The 18212-nt window shown below is 36.0% G+C and overlaps 1 protein-coding gene across 4 annotated transcripts in view; it reads right to left on the bottom strand.

Annotated features, from left to right (window-relative positions):
• Positions 1-18212, bottom strand: part of ROCK1 (Rho associated coiled-coil containing protein kinase 1) — an 87165-nt gene that overhangs the window by 22739 nt on the left and 46214 nt on the right. For all 4 annotated transcript variants that reach the window (XR_001921778.1, XR_001921777.1, XM_018081100.1 and 1 more), the window contains exons 12-24: positions 14970-15058; positions 13386-13434; positions 12672-12807; positions 12278-12369; positions 11899-12145; positions 10069-10175; positions 8813-8963; positions 7779-7939; positions 6708-6892; positions 5956-6025; positions 4435-4529; positions 3014-3179; positions 1463-1556 (exon numbers count right to left, since the gene is read on the bottom strand). Coding sequence is in view for 2 of the 4 variants with exons in the window: in XM_018081100.1 (XP_017936589.1) it covers positions 1463-1556; positions 3014-3179; positions 4435-4529; positions 5956-6025; positions 6708-6892; positions 7779-7939; positions 8813-8963; positions 10069-10175; positions 11899-12145; positions 12278-12369; positions 12672-12807; positions 13386-13434; positions 14970-15058 (1642 nt within the window). In the remaining 2 variants the exon portion in view is untranslated. The remainder of the gene's footprint in view (positions 1-1462; positions 1557-3013; positions 3180-4434; positions 4530-5955; positions 6026-6707; positions 6893-7778; positions 7940-8812; positions 8964-10068; positions 10176-11898; positions 12146-12277; positions 12370-12671; positions 12808-13385; positions 13435-14969; positions 15059-18212) is intronic.

Here is an 18212-nt window from a genome sequence, read left to right as displayed (position 1 = left end):
GCAGAAACTCACTTTTTCCTACCTGGTACAGCTGAGGTTTTAATTATTTTCAACAATAAAGACAGTACATGAAAATGGAAACAATATAGTACAGAGTGATAATTTAGAAACATAGAATGGTTTAGGTTGGAAGGGACCTTAAAGGTCATCTAGTCCAATCCTTTGGCAATAAGTAGGGGTATTTTCATCTAGATCAAGCTGCTCTGAGGCTTGTCCAGCCTGAACTTGATGGTTTCCAGGGATGGGACATCCACTACCTCTTTGGGCAACCTGTTCCAGTGTTTCACTACCCTCACTGTAAAAAACTTCCTTATATCTAGTCTGAATCTACTCTGTTTTAGTTTAAAACCATTATCCCTTGTCCTATTGCTACAAGCCCTGCTAAAAAGTTTGTCCCCATCTTTCTTATAAGTCCCTTTAAGCACTGAAAGGCTGCTATAAATTCTCCCTAGAGCCTTCTCTTCTCCAGGCTGAATAAGCCCAACTCTCAGCTTTCCTCACAGAAAAGGTGCTCTATTCCTCTTATCATCTTTGTGGCCCTCCTGTGGACTCATTCCAACAGGTCCATGTCCTTCCTTTGGTGGGGACCCCAGAGCTGGATGCAGTACTCCAGGTGGGGTCCCATGAGAATGGAGGAGAGGGGCAGAATCACCTCCCCCAGCCTGCTGACCACACTTCTGATGCTGCCCACAATGCAGTTCAGTTGTCCTTCTGGGTTGTGAGCACACATTGCTGGCTCATGTCCAACTCCTCACCCACCAGCACCCCCAAGTCCTTCTCAGCAGGGCAGCTCTTCATCCCTTCATCCCTCAGCCTGTATCGATTCTGGGGGTTGTCCTGACCCAGGTGCAGGACTTTGCATTTGGCTCTGTTGAACTCATGAGATTCCCACAGGTCCACTTCTCAAGCTTGTCTAGGTCTCTCTGGATGGCATCCCAGGCTCAGCATCACTCAGCTTGCTGAGGGTGCACTCGATCCCACTGTCTGTGTCATGGATGAAGATACTGAACAGTACTAGTCCCAGCACAGATCCCTGAGGGACACCACTTGTCACTGATGTCCAATGGGACACTGAGCCATTGACCCCTACTCTCTGGATGAGACAATCCAGCCAATTCCTCATCCACCAAACAGTCCATCCACCAAATCCACATCTCTCCAATTTAAAATGAGGGATATTGCAGGGGACCATGTCAAAGGCTTTACAGAAGTCCAGTAAATGACATCTGTAGCCCTTCCCTTGTCCACTGATGGAGTCACTCCATCACCTCCCTCTCCTCCATGTGCCTTAGCAGAGCTTCTAGGAGGATCTGTTCCATGATTTTTCCAGGCACAGAGCCGAGGCAGACAGGTCAGTAGCTCCTTTGTACCCTTTTAAAAATGGTGCAATTTACATATAAGATATATTTTCAAATTCATTTGTGTTTCAAAACAGATGAATTAAAACTCCATAATGACATACCTTCCTCCTGTTTCTTAAATTTTTCACTGATCTCTGTGTTTTCCTTTGTTATCAAATCAACATCTTTGGTTAATGTATTATTGGTTTCTTCAAGCTATATGAAAACAAACACATTTTAAAATAAAGAACTTGCCATAAATCCTAAAAATATTTATAACAGTATAATTTTAACTACCCTTAAATCTATACCAACCACTTACTTCAAACATATTCCTGCCTATGTGAATTTTTAAACTATTCTTCTGTGTTGTCTTGATTTACCAGAAGGCTCAAAATACACCTGTCTCAGATAATTTTTTTTTAAATGATCTTTGCAGAACTGACAACACTGTAATATATAATTAAAAACTCAAGTTAGATTGTCAGTTATTGAATGTGGCAATTTGTGGTACTTTGGAAGAAGTAGTACCTAGAGACCTGATCCCTTGAATCCAGACAGAAAAGCAGCTAACAGATGCTACAACTCCAGCATTAAAGGCTACAGTAGACACAAGGCATTTACTACTAAATAATTGTCATAAATCATGAAAAACAGGTATAAATCAGGAGAAAAATAAAACTAAATTTGGTCTATGTCAAAGCATATGTAGATAAATACACACATAGGTTGATAAAAAAAATCTGGAAAGGAAACCCATGACTCTTCAGATATGTGAATATGTTAGCTCCCACAGCCAAGATCACCTAACAAATACATATTAAAAACTAGACATAACTTTATTCCTGAAAAAGGTTTTGTTTGAAGCCTATACAAATGATTGTGTATCAAGCTGTCTGAAAAAATTATCAGAATATTTGAAACCAACAAACATATTGGCAAGAAGGTATTACTTTGATGCCACAGAGATAATCATCTAAATGCTTCTTAAGAAATGGTGGCATTCTGGAGATTTCAAGCTTAAAAAAGAAAACACATGAAACAAACACTAGTTCCAATATCTTTACACAGAGATGGAATACCCATGGCAGTTGAGAAACTGAGCCTAGTTATGTCTAGAGTTTTACACCCCCAGGATTCTTAAGAAAATGTGCATAGTTGATGTTAAATGGGAAAAAACAATAATGATAAAATGACTATGCTACATACGGCGTGCTGTTTGAGACTCTTCAGTTAAACACATTTATCGATCACTAACACTCAAAAGTTATGGTATAAAATACCTTCAAAAATTACAGTTTGGGGGTTACTCAAGACTCTCAAGTGGGTTATTTTAAAAACTAAGTTACTTTGCAGTAGGAGTCTCTAATACACTGCTCTACGAATCCACAAGATTTAAATAATGACAGGAAGCAAGTACAAAAGCCTAATATCTGAATTAGAGACATTCACTTGATTTTCCTTTTGGCTTCACCTCAGATTAATCAAGTCTATGTTCCTTTGGGAGTCCACATGATGAAACTTAAATGTATAAGGTTCCAAGTGAGCCCAAAACTTAAGATACTTGACTTATCACTTAAAACCACAATAAGATTTTATTAATTAAAACCACGAATTTATGTTTCCAGCTGAAAGAGATATATATATATAGGCATTAATAATAGTTAGTTTACCCTTCTTATGATGCTGTCCATATCAGACAATTCTTGCCTGTGCCTTGATGCTGCTTTTTTGCTTTCCTGACTCAATTCAAAGTACTGTTCTTCAAGGAGTGCTCGTGCCAACCGTTCTGACTCAGCTTTGGTTTCAGCTAAATCCAACTGGGTAGTGAGCGTTTCTCTGTAAAAAAAGACATCAGGATTTCATTCTCCTACGCAAAACATCGTAAACTTTCAGGAAGACTATCAGACCTAAATTATACCGCTCAGCTAATTGTCACTATCTTAGTTTCTTAAGAAAAGCAAGACCTACAAAATCATGCTCTGTACACTTGTATCTTTTGATGGTCTACACAAGTGACAGCAGCAAACTTATTATGATTTCATTAAAATTTCAATCATCCATGAAACACCAAGCTAAATTCTTATGTCTTTGAGGAATCAAAAATAAAATTAAATTACATGTAAAGAGTAGTCCATCAAAATGTACTTAACCCACATTCACCCATTATCACAATTCCCACAGTAGTATCCAAGTGAGAAATGTTTATGATGAACAAAAGATTGTAGAGAACAGTGAGGGAACAGAATGTAAAGAGTCTATAAAAATAAGTAAGAAAAAAAACAACAAGAAGAATAAAAGAAGTCTCACCTATCTCTTCTGCCCTCCCTATTTTTTTTTCTTTTTAAGTTAGATACTACTCTTGAACAACTTTGCATACTCATGCATTTTTCTCCTACATCATATTTATTAGCACAGTATCCTTTCTCTCTTCCTTTTTTAGCCCACCAAAATGCACCATGAACACTGTACATAACTTCCGCCCTTCAGATTCTGGTTTTGCAATGCTGATGCTCAAGTAGAACAAGAGACTTGGACTTTAGAAGAAAGAAACTACTTCATGCATAAGGCTACAGTCTCCTTCAGGATAAACATATAAATTAAGATATCGGAAAAGCAAGCTTAAAAAACTTTTCTTATTTGCTAGCTTAGAATATAGTACTAGTATACTAAATTTTGAATTCAAAGACTCTTCATTAACTTTTCTCAAATTATTTTATTGAGTATAGGAATATACCAGGATTATCAGGATAATGTAATCAAATAAAAAAAGCTGTTACATAAGTGAGATGATTACCACAAATTGTAATTTTTTTTCAAATTTTTGCATGTTACTGAATTCTCAGAGAAGTCATCTTTCTTCTTCCAAACACTACAGTGTCCAAAGCAAATATGAATAATCATATCTGGCTTTGTGAGCCAGCACAGGTAACATCCTATGTATTTGCCATCTTACAAGATGTTATGGAACACTTTTAAGACCTGTCTTTTCCTGAAGGAATTAAAACATCTTAAATCTGAATCAAAATCTTCATGAGTGAGATGATACTACACAGAAAAACTTATGTGTATTTGAGAAACACAATAAATATACTTTTCATTTTGCAACTCCTGCATTTTTCTTTGCGTTTCTTTATTCTTTTCATCAATTTCCTCTTTCAGTTCCTTAACCTGAGTTTTGTAAAGTGTCTGTAAAAGAAAGCATAAAAAAAAGAATCATTATTCAAATTCCATACTGAAAATTTCCTTTGTTTTCAGACTAGTTAGTTTGAATCTGTCAAACCACAACACATGTCAATACTGTCTTTAATGAAATTTCCTCCTTCCTACCTGTCTGAGATGCTTCTCCCGTCTCCCTTGGGTAGGGAACTGATGTGACCAGGTTAGTTTTCATTTATCTAATCTATTTTCCTACATGGATGCACAAACACTTTGCACTGTGCTTGCAATAGTGAAGGAAGGCACTAGGACACAGCAGAGAAAGTCTCTGAGAGACAATAGGACAAAAACTGCATGCTCTTGTAGCATCACTGTCTCAAAATGTTAGTCAAATAAGCCTGCTACTGACCCATGCTTTCACCTGTTGTATTCTCTTTGTGTCCATGTACCTTTTCTCTTAAAGTTTTTTGTGTGCATACTTTGTGTGCAGTGATTCAACTGAGGCCTGATTTATGTGAATGACTTCTGTGAATGACTTCTGTTCTTAATTACTGTATTGTTATTAACACCACTCATAATTCTGAAAGTTAAAATTTGGTCTTCTACAGTAAACTACTTTTGCTGAATATTCAGGTTGAATTATGAATGTCTCATTTAAACTACATGCTAGTGAAAAAAGGGAAAACTGAGAATTAAATACAATGTTCTGGATCTACTTATGTCATGAAAAAATGCACAAAATACCCCCTGTAACACATAACGAAATGACAATCATATGCAGTTTAGCAAATATACAAATTTTTATTGTCCCTCGAAGGAAGAACTGAATTTGAAAGTAATTCCCAAACTGAAATGAGACTGTCCATATTCACAAATGCATCTGAAGTTCAGGTGTTACAGAGAATCTCATGCTATTGTTTCTTTTCACAGAAAGGAAACAGATCAAACTACATCTATGAAATACACATTTTGGCTACCTGGAGTACCCAATAAGGCTCTTCAGGTGCAGAGATTCAGGTGCAGAGAAGGTATCTTTTTAGAAGATGCAGAATGCTACTGGATCTATGGTTCTTAAATATCTTAAGGCAGATCAATAGCATGCATTATTTTCCAGTAAGCATGGAAATTTTGAACTCTCTGTAAAGTTTGCCATTATGTCAGAAAAGTATCTCTTTTCTAACCTCAAGATAGGAACTACTCTGATGAATACTTCAGAAAAGAGTAATTCAATGTAATATAAAAGTTTTGACAAACAAGCACAAAGCAACGTTTTAGATACACTATCTAACATTCTCTAACATTTTTTTCATTGTTTGTATTTCAAGCAGGATTCTCTGCATTGCTGATTTATGCCAGGCTGTTATTTAAGTTTAAAAAATTTTAGTATCTATTAACTATGCACTGTTAAATGACTTTATGTCAAAATGTAGCATACACAATTCTTGGCAAATCTTACCGAAAAATACTGCTCAGCTTCAAGCTGATCCTGAAGCTCACGCATTTGACATTCATTTCCTCTGTACTGCCTTTGAAGAAATAAAAATGGAAAACATGTAAGAAGTCAGCTACCAACAAAAGACAAAGACAATTTCTAAGTAGAACAGCATCCTAGGACAATCTTACATTTGCACACATATTATTTCACGAAAACTAACAGTTTGCTGTATCCTAAAATTCTGATTTAATTACATTTCTTATTCTAAACTGACGATCATCTCAGTATGTAATTCAGAAGATGAGAAGTTGTCCAAATGGACAAATGTTAAGCCAGCTGAAGGAATATATAATAGAACCCTAATTAATGAAAAATGTCTTCAGTCAGTTTAAGAAATGTTAAGAAAATTAATCAGGTAATTAAAGGGGAAAAAAGCTACTGACTCTCATATACTAAATGTAAGAATCCCATATGATTTAGTAAAAGTAGTATCACAGTCACTCAAATAAAAGTGGCATATATATATATATATGGCATATATATGTGTTGACATAGAAAGATGAGTCAAGAACTGGTCTGCATCATAGCTCATAACAAAACTATTCCAACACTGAAGGCTACATACAGAAATCACAACATGCAGCTAAAAATACTCTTTTAGTTTAGGAAAAAATGCCTATACACCAGATAACTTTATTCAGTAACAGGAACAGGCAAAACAGTACATGTATAACTAAGCAATTTTTTCCATTTTACTTCAGATTTTTACTTACTTAGTAAGTTGAGCCGATTCAAATTCCAGTAACCTCTTTGCTTCCAACAAGGTATTGATTTCCTGTTTCAGCTGCTTCTCGGAACTCTTTAAGTTATCAGCTTCAAAAGCTTGTGCCTTTAATTCATTCTGTGCCATTATTCGCTTATTTGTCTCCTGTTCTAGCTTAAATGTCAGATTCTTTACCTAAATAAGACATATTTCAATTTAGGAGTGCTTGCTAAATAACCAGTTGCATGTGGTTGAACATGTTTTATAACTGGATTATTTTATATTAAACACCACTGACTAGATGCTACAGTGTACTGTACAAAAAAATACTCATAAATCTCCACACACGTCAGTGCAATAATCTTACACAAAGCTGCTGCCCTCATAGAAAGTACAGCTACGACACTGCATGATGATAAAGCTTTCCCACGCTTAGCTTATTTCAAAGTCCCAAATTTGTTTTATCTTTCTTAAATGCAACAATGGAAGAAACCCAAATCATCTGCTGAAAGGTCCTGCAAACCAATCTGTGGATTTCACATCTTAAAAACTTCTCACCCTAGAAAAATCTGCAGCCTACCAGCTATATAAAAACTAATTTACATGACCTGTAAGTTAGGTGTTATGACCTGTAAGAAAGGTGTTAAAATCTTCACTCCCAGTGTCCTGTCATGAAAATGCAAGAATGAAACTATTATTCTTAGAACCTAGTCTTCACCCCCAATATTCTAATTGCAATTCCTTGAACAAAACCTTCTCTAGAAAATACAGACTCAGATCTGCAAACCATCCAAACCAATCAGATTACACAGTCAAATTCACAAGTAAGATTTTTCTTTTAAAAAAGAGAAAACACAAAAAACTGCTTTATATTAAATTGAGGGGTCAAATATGTAAGGCATGAAAGAGCTAAGAAACAAGCATAAAGTACCTAACCAAAGGCCAACAACAATCTTCAATTCTACTGAGAGGTGTATTATACAAGGAGCTCAGTTTAAGTGAATTTACTTTTCTATTTCTGAGTGCAACCCTAATTTTCTTATCTTTAGAGAAAATTGTTAGGGATGAACATTTTGCTTACTTCATCTTCCAGTCTCTCCTTTTGCTCAAGAAGGTGTTCCAGTTTCTGCTGAGATTGTTTCAGATCAAAGTCCAACATGGAACACTGTTTTTCAGCTTGAACTATTCGATTTTCTGCCTTTTCTCTTGCTGCCCGTTCTTCCTTTACCTTTTTTTCCATTTCTAAAAAAGATTAAGGAAAGAAATACAGCAAAAATTAATACATAGCATCTGCAGACATGCTTTTGTAAACACAGTCTTAAATATCCTAATATTTTTCAGACACTTTTGTTCAGCTATTTAAGCTCTTTTGCTATTAGATGGACTGATTACTGAGTACAAAGTTCCTGGCATTATTACAAGGGACACTAAAAAAGAAATATAATTCCAATCTGCAATCAAAGCACTGGAATGTTATCATGACAACTGAACTATAAATAAAAGAATGCAGACTCATGAAGTAATCATTATGAAGTAAAGGTGAAGTTTCATTCTCATGAATGGACAGTAGAGCAAAAGAAAAGAAATGCTACCATTCGTGTTAGTTCTCTGAAAAGTCACATTTAGGTACTGATGAGCTTCACAAAGAAAACCTGACATATTTAACTAAGAGATCAAGATTCAGGGACATGTATCTCTAAAAGTAACTTCACACTTCACACAAGCCTAATACCGATATTTTTAATGCAGTTACACAGGAATGATTGCTCTAAGACATCTCTCTTGATAATGCATTCTTTCAATTCTGTTTAGCATTAGCCAGAATTTCAAGAATCAATAGCATTTTAGAAGCCAAGGAAGGCTTTGAATTGCAAATGCAGTAAGACACACAAAACATTAAGAAACGATGCAATTTTTATGGAATAAGTACCATACTAGAGAAAATAATTTTAAATGTGTAGGTTTTGTGTTTTAAGATTTCAATATGCATTTTCTTTACACAAGGGATTAAAGACTTGGGTAAGAGTACTACATTTTAAGACAATGTGTTTTGAGGTGTCATAATAAAAATAACTTTTAATATGTATTTACCTGAGACTTGCAAGAAACACTTACCACACATTGCAACTGATCTTGCCTCCTCTATTGACTGATGTTTGTCAGTTAACCGAGCTTTAGTCACTTTGTGCTCATTGACCTCCTGTTCTAATCTGTCTTGTAATGATTTGAGCTTGTAGTTCAAATCTATCTCTAAATTATTCTTTTCCTAAGGATAAGAAAAAGGTTGTAAGATTTCTATAATACCTGAGGGAATCACATTTCCTTTATTCCCTTCCTTAGTGTTAACTTTTTGTTATCGAGAAATTATCAATGCTATTTTCCATGCTTAATAAAAAATGGTAACGGATAAAGCCTGTACTCAGTGCTCTGGAGAAAACTTCATTAACTTTTTTCAGTAGTCTATAAACTTGTAACATAATGGAAATTTCTCTGTTTGAATAGTAAGTAGTCATTTAAATTAGAAACATACAACTAATGCACTGAAAACATTAGTGCACACAGGAATCTGATTTACTGTTACCTGGATGCCATTCTGTTATTTCATTGCTAGAACTGCCAGCCATTAACAGTAACTCATGAAACAAGCACTGGAGATGAGCTTTAAGAGACAGGGACTTGCCTTTGAATAGCTGCTTCATGTAACATCAAATTAGAATTGCTTGCCCCTTCCCCCATAGATAGTCACATCTCTCTGGTTTATTTGCATAGACTGCACAGCAGAGTAAAGTTTTACCTGACTTCAAAACACAGAGCTAACTACATAGTCTGTCTGGAGAAAGGGTGTAGGATTTCCTTTTACTCTTCTTTACTTGTTTCTCCATCTTATGGAGGGGATCAGAGACATTAGGGGAACATGCTGCTACCATTCAGAAGGAAGGATGGACAGAAAAATCGAAACGCTTCAGCTCCAAAGTTGATCAAAAGGCCTGGCACTGTTACAATCAAATTAAAATCCAGAAAAGCAGAAATATAAATTTCAGCTTTTTAAAAGTTCATAGACTTTCACAGGCAACTCTCTGCAACAATAGTTAGGCAGGCAGAAAAAATTCCTTGTTAGCAGCAGAAGGGCTGGATCTTTGAATCAGTGATAGTGAACGACAAACGATATTTTTATGCCCAATGCTACAAGTAAGAACTACCCGAGGACTTGTGAGACCATCCTCATGAGATGGTAAATTATCACTACTTAGTTAATAATTTTAACATAAGGTTAATTTAGAGGAATAACATATGAATTGGAAACCTCAATAAATACTACGTGAAAATACAGTCAAAAGCTGACAAAGAACATTAGTCTCATTTTACCATACCTTTTCTGAATGATTAAGCATATCCTGCACTTGTTTTCTTTCCGCTTCCACTCTTTCAAGATTGTTTTTAATGTTTTTTACTTCTTCTTGTAAAGTTGTAATCCGAACTGCCACAAGAAATTAAATACCACTCAATATTAGTTACTTGACTTAGATCAATTGGCTTTTCAACCTTTATTGATTTCTGGGCCCATAAAATATTTACAGCTTCAAAATTTTCAGCCATGCAAAGGCTGTAGACTGTAGAGAAAATTGACCTTTTTAGCCACTCTATGCATGCCATCAGTAACAATTCACAAAAACCAATCACATGCAAAAATTGGTACCTGCCTTCCATCACTTCCCATATCTAATACGCAAAATGTCTTCCATTAATCCAAGTTCTGCTATGCTATGCAACAAGCACCTTTTCCCATGCTAATTTTGCTAATACGTAGATAAGGCACATTACACAGAAAGTTAGTCTCAAATGGATCTACAGGTACTAACACAATATGTATTTACCTAACTGTGACTCAAATCATGGGGAGGTCCCAGTTGACTGGAGGTGAGCAAATGTGACGCCCATCTACAAGATGGCACCAGGGGAGGTTTAGATTGGGTATTAGGAAAAATTTCTTCACAGAAAGGGTAGTCAGGCATTGGAACAGGCTGCCCAGGGAAGTGGTGGAATCACCATTCCTGGAAGTGTTCAAAAACCATGTGAATGCGGCACTTAGGAACATGGGTTAGTGGTGGACTTGGCAGCACTGGGTTGACAGTTGGACTCAATGATCTTAAGAGTCTTTTCCAGCTGAAGCCACTCTATGATTTTAAGTGCTCTGACACAGCTAAAGGAACTATTCCCCATACTACACAGCATCTACTGCAAGCCCCTGTGCGGCATCAGAAGTTTACACTAAACACTAAGTAGAATCACCTCCACACAGGTTGGAAGACACTTTTGAAGATCATCTAGTTCAAACTCCCTGTCACATGCAGGATCATCTTTCACTAGACCACATTGCTCAAAGCCCCATCCAACCCAGCCTGGAAGACTTCCAGACACAGGGCAACCTGTCCCAGGGTCTCACCATCCTTATTGAAAAAGTTTCTTCCTACATCTATTCACTTTCAATTTAAAACCATTGCCCCTTGTCCTGAAACTACAGACCCTGGTAAAAAGTCTCTGTCTTGTAAGATCCCTTTTAGTATGGAAAGGAAAAGTCCTCATCCAAAGACTGTGCCTCGTGGAAACTCAGTACTCCAGACAGATGGCTTAAAACAAGAAGTTAAGAGACAGGATCCATTAGCAGAGGCACAGTCATGAGCTAATGTATCTGAATAGTTTCCAGTATGAAGAATAGTACAAATGCTAGGAAGTTCCAAGCATCCTGAAGAAAGGGATTCCACATCTGCATCCCTTACTATGCCCTTCATCTTGCTTATAAAGTAAGGTAGAATCATAATAAAACAATGCAATTTAACAGGATCACTTTCTCCACATACGAAACAAGAGAAAGTGTAGGATACATCAACGTGGCAACTGCACAAGGCAGTAAGATAGAGTGGTGTGTCTTCCCTAGCACTGTATCAGTTGTTCATATTTTTGTACCACTGGACTCAGACTTTTAGTCAGGGAAGCCCCAGATTCACAATCACTGTTTGCCACTCTTTGGTTTTGATACTCTCCCTCCCTCCCAAGAGCTGCTTAGACATAATCAGGAAATAAGATCCAATCTTCAGAAATTTTTAAGTCAGAGTTGGTTTGCAGGTTGGCTTTCCTTCTTTTATTTAACAAAGTAGGTTTATCACCACTTTTTTGGTAAAGTATAAATACAGAAGAATTACCCTGTAGCTCTCCAATCATTTCAGATCCATGACTTTTGTCCCTTCGTTCCGACTCCAAAGCTGCTTGTAGTTGGTAATAATCTTTCTCCACCTGAAGTTTTGTGCTTTCCAGAACTCTGCACCTTTCCTGCAGTTCTCTATTCAGTGATTCTAACTGACTTAATGACTTGCTCATTTCTGTGTTACCCTTCCTCAGTCTTGCTGCTGTATCAGATTCTGTCCTCAGCAAATCATTTGCTTCTTCTAGCTGTTAAAATAAACCAGACAAGATTCTCAAATATAAAAATTATTGGGACCAGTTTTGTTACATTTGAATGCTCAATACGTTTGAATGCTGAAATTTAAGAAATAATGAATACAAAGAACAGAAGCAACATACTTGTTTTTGCAATTGTGTTATCTTCTCATTTGAAATTTGTGAATGCTGGCTGATTTTTTTCAAGTCTTCCATCTGATCTTTTAGTGTGGACACTAAAGAGAAATTGCACCATTAACACAGCAGATTAAAAAACATCCTTAGGGTTTTGTTCTTGAGGTTTTTTTACACAAACATGCTCTAAAAAATTCCTGGCATTTCTCACACTGCAGAGAATAGAATTTGAAAATAAGAACAAAAATATTGTGTTCAGACAAAAATAAACTCAAAATTTGTGTTCATTATTTGAAAAGATATCTTTAAAGTTGGGTAGCACTTAGGATGTCATGGTAGTATATTGTATCTCAAAACATATCATATACCTCATCAGTGTTAATGCTTGGACAGTATGGCATACCTTCATTTTCCACATTTCGTCTTCTTTCATTCTCTTGTTCAAATTTTCTTTGATACTCGTTTATCTTATGTTGCAATACCATCTTTTCCTTCTCAATCTGAGACACCGTTGTTTCCAAGTTCTTCCTCTGATTTCCCTAAAATTAGAAGCAACTGTATTTTCTACTTATATTTTACGGAATGAACCCTAAACCAGTATCTCTGCAACTAACTGATCAAAGAAACTGATGCATTGTTTCCAATGAATGAGTTCTGGCTTTCTTGAAAATGTTTTCAGAAACTATGTATTTTTTAACTTCTGCATGACAAATTTATGAAATTACTAGAAAAATTGTTGTTAATATGATGAAATATAAAGTAATATAAAGTAATCATTAAAATTATTATTAAGAGACAACATAAGGACTCAGTAGAAAATCATCTGTATATTAATTTTTATAGTAATTGATTTTGATAAACTCCAGAGAAATTGCGATAAATAAGACTAAGTAAAATATTTAGCAGAGGAAACATAAAGAAAGCAAAAGCTTTTAATATGTGTACAAATAAAAATGCATCTCCTGATGCAACATATTGAAACATGATGGTTTGGTCCCCAACTTAAACTCAGTCACAGTTTTTAGTCACAGAAGATATATCTTAGAATCACAAAAGTACTATCCTTTACTCCACTCTCTACCCAACTGAGGTGGCTTCAGTGAGGAAAAAAAATTACCTCTTCATCCAGTTCTTTCATTATCTTGTCAAGTTTTATGTTTGAAGATCTAAAAATAAAACAAGCTCATTAAACAAGATACATTATACATAGTTTTTCTAATGAAACAATTTGTGACCGTTACAGTGAACATTTACATTTTGACTAATACTGTTTTGTAATGAACATTTAGAACTGCAGAAGACAATCAACCATTGGAAATAATTTGTAAAATATATTAAGTATTTATCAACTTTGTTGCAGATTAAATATGCAAAACTTCAGGTGCCACATTTTATTCCTTTATCTGCAAATGTAAAACAGAGTATGCACACAACAGGTTATCCTTAAAATTAGAATACCCTGGTAAACTGCTAAAACTTCCTCTTGTTGTGACTTTCCAAATACCTAAAATAGTTCATTAATTCAACATTAAGGAGCTCCCTATTACAGATAAAGATATCTGAATAATATTATTTGAAAGCGCCTCTTTTGAAGCAATGTATTAGAACACTGGACTATAGAGTGAGGTTATCTGGCAGTAACATTGACACACGCACTGCATTTTTGTAGCTAGCTAGCCCTCTTCAAAGAGGTAACAAAAAGGACCCAGACAATGCTACCTGGGAGGTACAAAAAGGAGCAGTTACAGCATTATATCCTATCTACTAAATCTGCAGTGAATGGTATGACATACCAAAAGACACACTGTTGTGTTCTGACAACTTCAGTAGTGCTGCAGGAAGACAGTTACTGAATATCCTTCAAACAAGGTATGTCCTGCTTGTGGAAAGCAAGCAGAACGTGTGAACAGTGAGGTTGTGTTGAAGCAAGCAACAGTGTCACACAGCCTAAATTCCCACCAGACCACTTTGGTTACCAGTTTACACATGAGTAGCTTGTACAGCTACACACTTTGGTCCTAATTCACAAGTCTAAATTCTTCCTGTATCCTATACCTATGTTGCCTCCTGGCATTATTTAGTCCTTCAGGAAAAGACTTCAAAAAGAGAACTGACTGAAGGGGAATTTAGTTTGCATGAATCTAAGTAAAAATGCCTGGTTATGAGAAAGTAAGAATCCCAACTGCTTGTTTGTAAGTGTAGCTGCAAGAAAAATGCAAATTCTCACATAGCTACTTCTTTCAACATGGTAGAAAGAACTTTGGAAAGCAAATAGCTGTTCTTATCTTTCAGTCATAGGAAAAAAAAGGTTTTCTAACAAGTACCCTGTATTTAGAAACCAGCTAGGTAATTTTAATAATCTAATACATGCCATATATACAGTATCTTATCTTCAAAAAAATCAGCATGATCAGTGTGTACCTCAGTGCAATAAAACATCTGAATACAGAGATATCAGATAAACTCAAACACTCAAGTGTTCAGAAAGAATGTGTGTTACACGGGTGTCAATGAAAAGAAAACACTTTCTTCATACTGTACTCAAGAAAATTTTAGAATTACTTAAACCTGTGCCTGGAACTCCCTTGGAGAACTACAACACCATTCTTAGCATTATTCTGGTAATCCCTAAAGCAGTAACATAGAACTGAAGTGTTAGATGTATTTAAATTATGTAAACAATTAAAGTTCAAAGTCTCACCTGCACTTTTGCTCCATTTCATCTTTCAACTGCATTTCATTATGTAGCTGTTCTTCCAACTCATAGATCATCTTCTGCATATTTTCCAGCTTTAAATACATATTTGTACATGAAAGTACATGCATTAAATTTAAAAACTTTAAAAAAGCATTTCAGAATATTCAGTTCCGCTCACGTTGTATCACAGTTTACTCTCTCCTATCAAAACACTAATTGTTTACACCTTACTAAAATGTGATGCCCCCCACCCCAAATGCTAAGAAATTTAATTACAAGAAACAACACTGTTTTGTCATTTGCATGCACACAAAATTTTAGGGTATCATGAAAATTCACAGGGCTAAGCCAAATCAAATTCTTGGTTTATGTATCTTCAGAATCTGACTAAAGATACTACTGCAAAGATATAAGAAAGCATTTTAGTTAGTCTCAAAATTTCTTCTTCTAGCATGAACATGTATTTTGCAATGCATCTTCAAGCTCCCAACAAGTTCAAGAAGCAGAACCAGGCCTGTCAGTTAGCAGCAATGGGGAGAAAATGCTCTTAACATCTGTTTAGTCAGAGATCACTTTTACAGCTAGAACTGTACTAAGGTTTGAAAAACAGTAATAAACTTCAGCTGCTAATACAGAACATTACTGTATAGTGTGTACTGTTTGCCAGCAGGATAAATTAAAAAATTCTGTCTTTTCATGTAGTCTTAAAATATCTACCTTCTACTGAGTCTCTGGGCACAATAATCCCAATCCAACATCACCAAAATTCTCAGTTAACAAGTAGGTTTCAACTTTGAGGAAGCTCATTAAGTCAATCGTGTTGATTCACTATAAACCTTTCACTGATCTTGTCAGGATTTCAGCCTATTTAGTTCTTCCACGTTTCCCTCAACGCTCTTGGAACTGCATAAAGAAGAATTATATTCCTAATCTAGACTCTCTTCAAAGCAACATATTCAAGTGGTTCTGATCTTTTGCTTTCTTGTTTCCTGGTTTAACTCCAAAAACTAAAAAAAAACTCCAAAAATTAGACATCTCAGCACTTACAGAGCAGCTCCGGAAAAAAGAATTACTAGTGTGACACAGAACATAACACTATATGGATCAGGCAATGGTTGTAGTCAAAAATCACAGAGATGGCCTCTAAATCTAAACTTTGAGGAAGGAGGACCAGTACACAACACACTTAGCTCCTTAGTATGAACCAATCAGAAATAAAGCAAGAAGCAAGACTACTTAAAGGTCATCTCTCACTTCAGTAAAAAAGGACCACAGCAAATGCCAAATGACAAAACAGAGTGATAAAGAAGTTTCCATGCAACTGCTCTTTCATTTCTTGGTTATTCATGTTATAGCCCTTCCAGACAGGGTGCAGAGAGGAACTAAATGGGATAGATGAAGAACAGGTTCAAAAAGACATCTGGCAACTGAGGCATTTCTGTACTGGCTCCTACTCGTTTGGACAGCTATTGCATCCTCTTGCTTCTTTCTGTCTCTGGATGTTCTCACAGAGGGCTGTACCCCAAGGGGCCTATCTAAGCTTGCTGAGCAGTCTAATTATATCAGTACAAGACAACAGGCTTCCGGACTAGTTTTGCACAATCTGATATCAACAGACTAAATAATACCTTAAGAATATCCTGAGTTACAATTAACCCAGTATAAAAGCATTCCTTTAAGTTTTAGTTTGTTCTCAACTTCCACTTTGAGTAGGAAGCAGGGGAGGAAAGTACTACAGAAAAGCCTGTATACAGCAGAGAAGTCAAGAAAAATCCCTTTGAAACTGTCATACTTTTTTCTTTTTTTTTCTCTTAGTCACTACAGCATAGCGCATCTGGTTCTGCACCCTGAGCAATGAAGAAAAGCTAAGATCCAGTGTAAAAGAATCTGTTAATCTCCTCTTTCTTAATATCTAAACTGTTGACAGGTGGTTATGGTAGTACTACACCAAAGTAAACAATGGGATCTTCAAAAAGGTTTGAAATCCAGCAAAAGGATGTTGAATTCCATTTCTGTTTAACTTCACGGTCTAATTCTGTTAAGTTTTACACACTCACAAAACACAATGAATTTCCTGGAAATTTGTGGCACTCAGTCTCTCCCAGAAGACACTCAAGTACTTCAAAATCAGATAGACCAGGTAACATCTTGTGTTATATTTCCAGAACTAATTAATTTGCTAACCATGTGCCAACATTACCGTTTTCATTGCAGCATGTAATGAAAGAAAAACAGCTGAGAAAGAACTGTGGGGTAAAAATACCTTGCAGTAAAAACTTAACATTTATTTAAACCTCCCTATATCCCTCAGATTCTTACAGAGCTTCACCTCCCAAAACTGGGAAATGACAAGACATTCAAATATATCTGACAATATGGGCAGGACTACTGAGGGTTCTTTAACTACACACAGTTGCCTGTATCCCACTAATCATGCGAAGTCCATTCAGTAATTCTCTTCCAAGTCAACCAAAAGCCAGCACACAGTTTTAAGTATCCTCAAATATTTGAAAGTCTGGCTCTGTTTTGAAATTTTACTATATCAACAGTCGAATGCTCACGAGGAAAGAAGAAGGTGTGGAACACATCAACATACATAAAGAATCAAGACACTACAATGATTAATTAATATAGTTGCTCAATAAAGGACACAATCAGTTTCCCTGCCCTTTCAAATGTTCTCTGGATAGTGCCATATATCATTAAAACCCTTATATTGCAAGTTTAAGAGAAAAGGGAACATAGATCGATATTTGCTTCTTTTTTACTCTCAACAGAAAACATAGCAGAACATAATACTAACAAAGTAAATCATAGTCAAACCTAAGATTTCTTTTAGTGAATCATCAATTTTTTGACAAGTATTTTTTTCTGGAAAGAATGGAATTTTTAAAATATCAAACCACTCTAAGGGAATAGCTTGATTTACATCAGAACTTACACAGAATCCAAGGAAGCCTTGTTTCAAACACCTTAGTGTACCTTCCTAGAAACCTGACTTGTCAGGGAGCTTGGGAAGCATTAACTGAAAGAATTCCTAAACGTTTCTTGCAAGGTGAACTGCTCTATAAATGCAGATCCTCATTGCCCCAACTCCCAATAGTTTGTGGGGCGCCCTTGGGAAGGAGGAGAATACCCAAGCCTGGTACATTATCTGCCACCTCCCACTTCGGTTCACAGGAAGCCCAGCTCTGGAGTTAAACTGATGGGTTGCTGGAAAGCTCAAGCTTCCCATCCCACTCATGT

Source organism: Manacus vitellinus, unplaced genomic scaffold (genome assembly GCF_001715985.3).
Source record: "Manacus vitellinus isolate BGI_N305 unplaced genomic scaffold, ASM171598v3 scaffold_1_pilon, whole genome shotgun sequence".
NCBI classification, from domain to species: Eukaryota; Metazoa; Chordata; class Aves; order Passeriformes; family Pipridae; genus Manacus; species Manacus vitellinus.
The sequence above is the reverse complement of the archived record's forward strand: the minus strand, read 5'-3'. Positions and strand labels throughout refer to the sequence as shown.